This window comes from Scardinius erythrophthalmus (assembly GCF_964197995.2).
Source record: "Scardinius erythrophthalmus genome assembly, chromosome: 2".
Taxonomy (NCBI): domain Eukaryota; kingdom Metazoa; phylum Chordata; class Actinopteri; order Cypriniformes; family Leuciscidae; genus Scardinius; species Scardinius erythrophthalmus.
In genome coordinates, this window is record NC_138222.1 from 39,708,804 (window position 1) to 39,713,787 (window position 4,984).

Genomic DNA, 4,984 nt, shown 5'->3' on the forward strand with positions numbered 1-4,984 from the left:
AACTAAATCATAATAAACACTGATTACATTTAGCCTACCCTTTAATGGGCTATTGATTTCTAGATTGATTTAGTAGAAATTTAGTATTAGTATTAATCTAATTAGTATGTTGTTGTGATGATTAGTAGGCTACAGTAAATAAAAATAAAATCCGTTTCATCTTAATGCATTTATTACTGAAATTGATCGTATCTCCATTTTGAGTATGCTAGACGCACACAATACAGTCTGCGAGCAAATAGAACAAAATACATGAGGATATCCTCCGCCACAGAGGAATATATCTGTTTGAATCAAAAGGGCTTAGAGCCCCTGGTCGTGGTGGATTTGCCGTGGTTCATATGGTCTTAATCTGTCTGCGCTTGGGGCTTTGGTGTAAAGGAGAAGAAGATCTGGTTTGTTCCGGGATCTAAGGCGAAAACTGTCTAGCGGACAAATCAGTTAACACCTGTCAAAAGTTACTTCTTCACTTTCTCACTGAGATTTGATAAGCGCGCACTCACTTTCGCCGCATTGTTTCTGTAAAATAGCTTTGCGAAAACGATGTGTGCACATTTTTTTTCAAGCGGTAAATGTATACAATGAGGTAATAACAGACAATCTCCCCCAAATGCAGGTCCGTGTCCAGCTGACTTAAGGCACGATGGATCACCGACTGTTGCGTATTCTTGAAAAAAAAAATATATAATAATAACTCTACAAGCTTAAAATGAGCGCCGAGAACACACAAAACCAAGGACGATAAAGAACTGCAAACAGTACTTGTAGCGTCTCCCGTCGTATTTAGCAAGCCGTCCCAGAAAGGTAACAGTCCATTTGTTATTAATCATGTGTGAAAATGAAGGCTTCGTGTATTTAGAAAATGAGGAAAGTTGAAGTTGATGTAGGCTGGCTCGCATGAGACCGCCATCCAGGGGCTGTAGCTGTTCAGTCTAAGGCAATGAGGCTTGTTAGAGACAAAAATATGGGGATAGCGGGGGAGATTGTTAGTGAGTGCCAGGGTACGAATGTAGAGAGAGAGAGAGAGAGAGAGAGAGAGAGAGAGAGAGAGAGAGAGAGAGAGAGAGAGAGAGAGAGAGAGAGAATCGATTCAAGTTGGGCTGCTGTAACCCAGCTCCAGCTTGCCTTTCCTTCGATGACTACACCCCGAGAGGAGGAGCGAGAGGCACATAGTAGGCGTCAGAATCCTCAATTTCCAACTTAGCATCCTGGCAGGACACTCTCCGAAGCAAAGCCCCATCCGAGAGCAAAAAAAAACTTGTCCCGCGCGCTCGGCATGAGAGTCACAGCGCGCGCAGAGGGTGAGAGAGCTCCTCGAAAATCCGCGTGTGAGTCTGACAACGACTGATTAACGAGTGTGAAGTCTATGCATTCGTCGTCCTCTTTAATTCCCATCACTGCTATCAACGTGAGGAGGACGGGACGGAGGTCTGTTTACTCGGAACTCTATGAGCGAGCGCGGAGAGCGCGTGAGAGTTTGAGGGAGAAGAACTCAAGTGAGAAGCTTATATTTGGATCTTCACCATGGCGTACCCTCAGGGCTACTTGTATCAGCCATCCGCCTCTTTGGCACTCTATTCCTGTCCTGCCTACAGTACAAGCGTGATATCGGGACCCCGGACAGATGAGCTAGGGAGATCTTCCTCTGGCTCAGCCTTCGCTCCCTATGCCGGATCTACAGCGTTCACCAGCGCCTCGCCAGGCTACAATTCCCACCTCCCGTACAGTGCTGATGCGGCCGCCGCCGCCACTTTCACTTCTTATGTGGTGAGTGCGCTTTATTCACGGTCCTGTGTATTTTTCTACTTTTGGAAGTTGGGTGGATACATTGTTATGCTTCGTTGTAATGCGTATTCTGTTGCAAGAACGAGACACAGTGTAATCATTTGCGCAAGATTTGCGGTTTTAACTATCAAATATGCATTCGCGGAATTTGGTTAGGTTTCATGACACTTTAAATAATACATAATACAGGACAACATTTTAAAAACACCAGAAATTGTTCTTAAATAAACATTACAACACATAGACTGATATTTTTTCTACACAGTAAATGAAGCAGTTAATTCCGAATTCAATGCAAACAGAAAAACATACATGCATAATTTCACGTAGGCTATTTTTTTTATTTATAATTTTATTATTATTATTATTATTATTATTATATTGTGTTCATTTGTGACAACACGATTTCATCGGTTCTGTGGGCAGCAGCCAAACAACATTATTGGTTTCAAAGGGAATAAATGATCAGTTGCTCCCCACTTGTCTTAACCGTGTATTTAGTCAAATAGGCTACTTAAAAGGACACATGTTCTACCGGCTATTTAAATGTGAATTGCGTGCACATAGGTCAGCGCTGGTCAATGCGTGCACAACAATGTCAGATGACCCAACATAACGCTGCAACTTCTAATTAGCTGGCTAATCTGAAAATAAACATTGTCAAAAGTAAGTATCGCTGTCGAATAACGATTTATGATCGTTAACAAAGAGAAGGGATTTTTGAGAGAACGTTGTGAAATTGCATTTCACAATCATTCCTTCTGGAGGGAATGAGGCTACTAAAGAAAAATAGAGAATACGTGGCCCTGCGGCCTTGCACTTTACCATTTTGATTAATTAGATTTAAAGTGTGTTTGTGGCATGCATGTGTGTGTGTTTGCGTTAGTGATCTGTAACCGATCCTTCATTGTGCGCAGGTGTCCATAAAGTGATATTTTGCTAATAAAACAATTGATTTGGCTCTTTTCAGAGCTCCCCGTATGACCACACGACAGGCATGGCCGGATCTATAGGGTATCATCCTTACGCTGCTCCCTTAGGCTCGTACCCGTATGGAGACCCAGCTTACCGCAAGAATGCTACCCGGGACGCCACAGCCACTTTGAAAGCTTGGCTTAGCGAGCACCGGAAAAACCCGTACCCCACCAAAGGCGAGAAGATCATGCTGGCCATCATCACTAAGATGACCCTCACTCAAGTGTCCACCTGGTTCGCCAACGCCAGGCGGAGGCTAAAGAAGGAGAACAAGATGACCTGGACCCCACGGAACCGGAGCGAGGACGAGGAAGAGGACGAAAACATTGATCTAGAGAAAAACGACGACGACGAGCCAAACAAGCCCACGGACAAGGGAGACTCCACAGACACAGAGGCAGGTCTGTGGAAAAATCATCAATTTTTCATCGCAGTCGTTTCCACTCCGGGCGCAAAATTGATTGCTGGTTAATGGTGGTATATTATTTATAATGGGAGAATTGCTTTAAATAATAATCACCTTGAACTCCTCTAATTTGACTTCTTATGGACTGAGAATTGCTGGTGACGTATGGTGTTTTGCACATCATTTATCTTGAGCTGCATAATAAGGGCACAGCTGGCGCACGGCATCTCATTTATAGCTATAATAACAACAGCCTATTTATAATAATATTAATTGTAATAATAATAAGTATTATTATTATTATCATATGAATGTCAAATATTAAACAACTTTGCACAGAAATGGGTACATGAATTGAATGAGATAGTGTTTTACAGTAAAACTATACAACAGTTTAAAATAACGATGTGATATTTGTCTCATATTCAAAAAAAAAAAAAAAGTTAATTTCGACCAGTCTTGCTTAATCAAATCTTTTTTTTTTTTTTTTTTTTTTTTGCTTTCAGATCATAAACTCGTCAACCCAGGGGAGATACCATGCGACAGATTTAAAGACGAGACTCATGCTAAAGATCTTGATCCACCTTTGACAGACTCGGAATTAAAAGACACAGAGGAGCGGACGGATTTGCTCGCAGAGCAAGCGAAACCCACCACCTCCTCTCCCCCCGTCCTACAGAGAGGGAGTGATCTCATTACGCAAGAAAAGCCCACAGAACCGGGCCACGCCGCGAGCACGGTGAACAGCAACGTAACGTCTGTTATTCATTCTCCCCCTTCGGCGCCCAAACCCAAACTCTGGTCTCTGGCCGAGATCGCCACGTCTTCGGACAGGTGCAAAGGGAGCAGTGAGGCTCCACAGGCCGCGGGACTGGGTCAAAGCACAGTCATAGCCAGCGCGGCCTCCCCGAGCCGTTCCTCCCCCCAGTGCCCTCTCCCTAATAACACTGTCCTTTCTCGGCCTATTTACTACACGTCCCCTTTTTACCCGGGTTACACGAACTATAGCACTTTCGGACACCTCCACAGCAGCCACGGCACCAACACCAGCTCAACGGCACATTTCAATGGATTAAGCCAGACTGTTTTAAACAGAGCCGAGGCTCTGGTAAGAGAGAGCAAAGTAAGAAGCCAAACACAGGTAGATCTTTGTAAAGACTCACCTTATGAGCTAAAGAAAGGTATGTCAAACATTTAATACCGGATTCATCGCCAATCACACGGACATTTATTTATTATTTGTGGTTGCTTAATGAAGAAGCAAAAGAAGACGCATTCTGATTAAGAAAAAAAAAATCCGAGGACAATTATTTTCTGAGTAAATGCTTATCCTCAAAATCTTAGTTTCTGAATTGTTAATCAAGAGGATGTAACTTCTAAGAATTGTCTTAAACGCTGCAGCCGCCTGAGTCTATTTGTATTAAAGACTAATATGTATATTTAATGTAGCATTTTGTATTTAAAATGGACAATACACTATCTTTGAAGTAAATTATGGAAAAGAAAATGTGTGCAGCGCCTGATTTGGGAATTTGCACGCGTGTGAATGAGAATTTGATAGCTGCACAATTTAAAGCGATATTATTTATGAAGATAAATTACATCATGACAAGGACAATTATTATTTCTGAACAGCAGCGTGATAATAGGCTACTTGGAATTATCAGGCAGCCTATATATTCTGATTTACCTCTACTAACAAGCAGGGGCGGCACATATTGAAACTGAATCAGGAAGACGATGCTTTTTTTGTCGGTTCGATGCTGTTAAGTTTTTAAGGAAGTTTTTTTTTTTTTTTTTTTTCTCGATAGCCTTCGG

At 42.4% G+C, this 4,984-nt stretch overlaps 1 protein-coding gene across 1 annotated transcript; it reads left to right on the forward strand.

Annotated features, from left to right (window-relative positions):
• The first annotated feature begins 1,123 nt into the window (after window positions 1-1,123).
• On the forward strand, window positions 1,124-4,664 carry irx5a (iroquois homeobox 5a). Its single transcript, XM_081352777.1, has 3 exons — window positions 1,124-1,767; window positions 2,756-3,161; window positions 3,673-4,664. The coding sequence occupies exons 1-3, from the start codon at window positions 1,525-1,527 to the stop codon at window positions 4,362-4,364; spliced, it is 1,341 nt and encodes a 446-aa protein (XP_081208903.1). The 5' UTR covers window positions 1,124-1,524; the 3' UTR covers window positions 4,365-4,664.
• The last annotated feature ends 320 nt before the right edge of the window (window positions 4,665-4,984 follow it).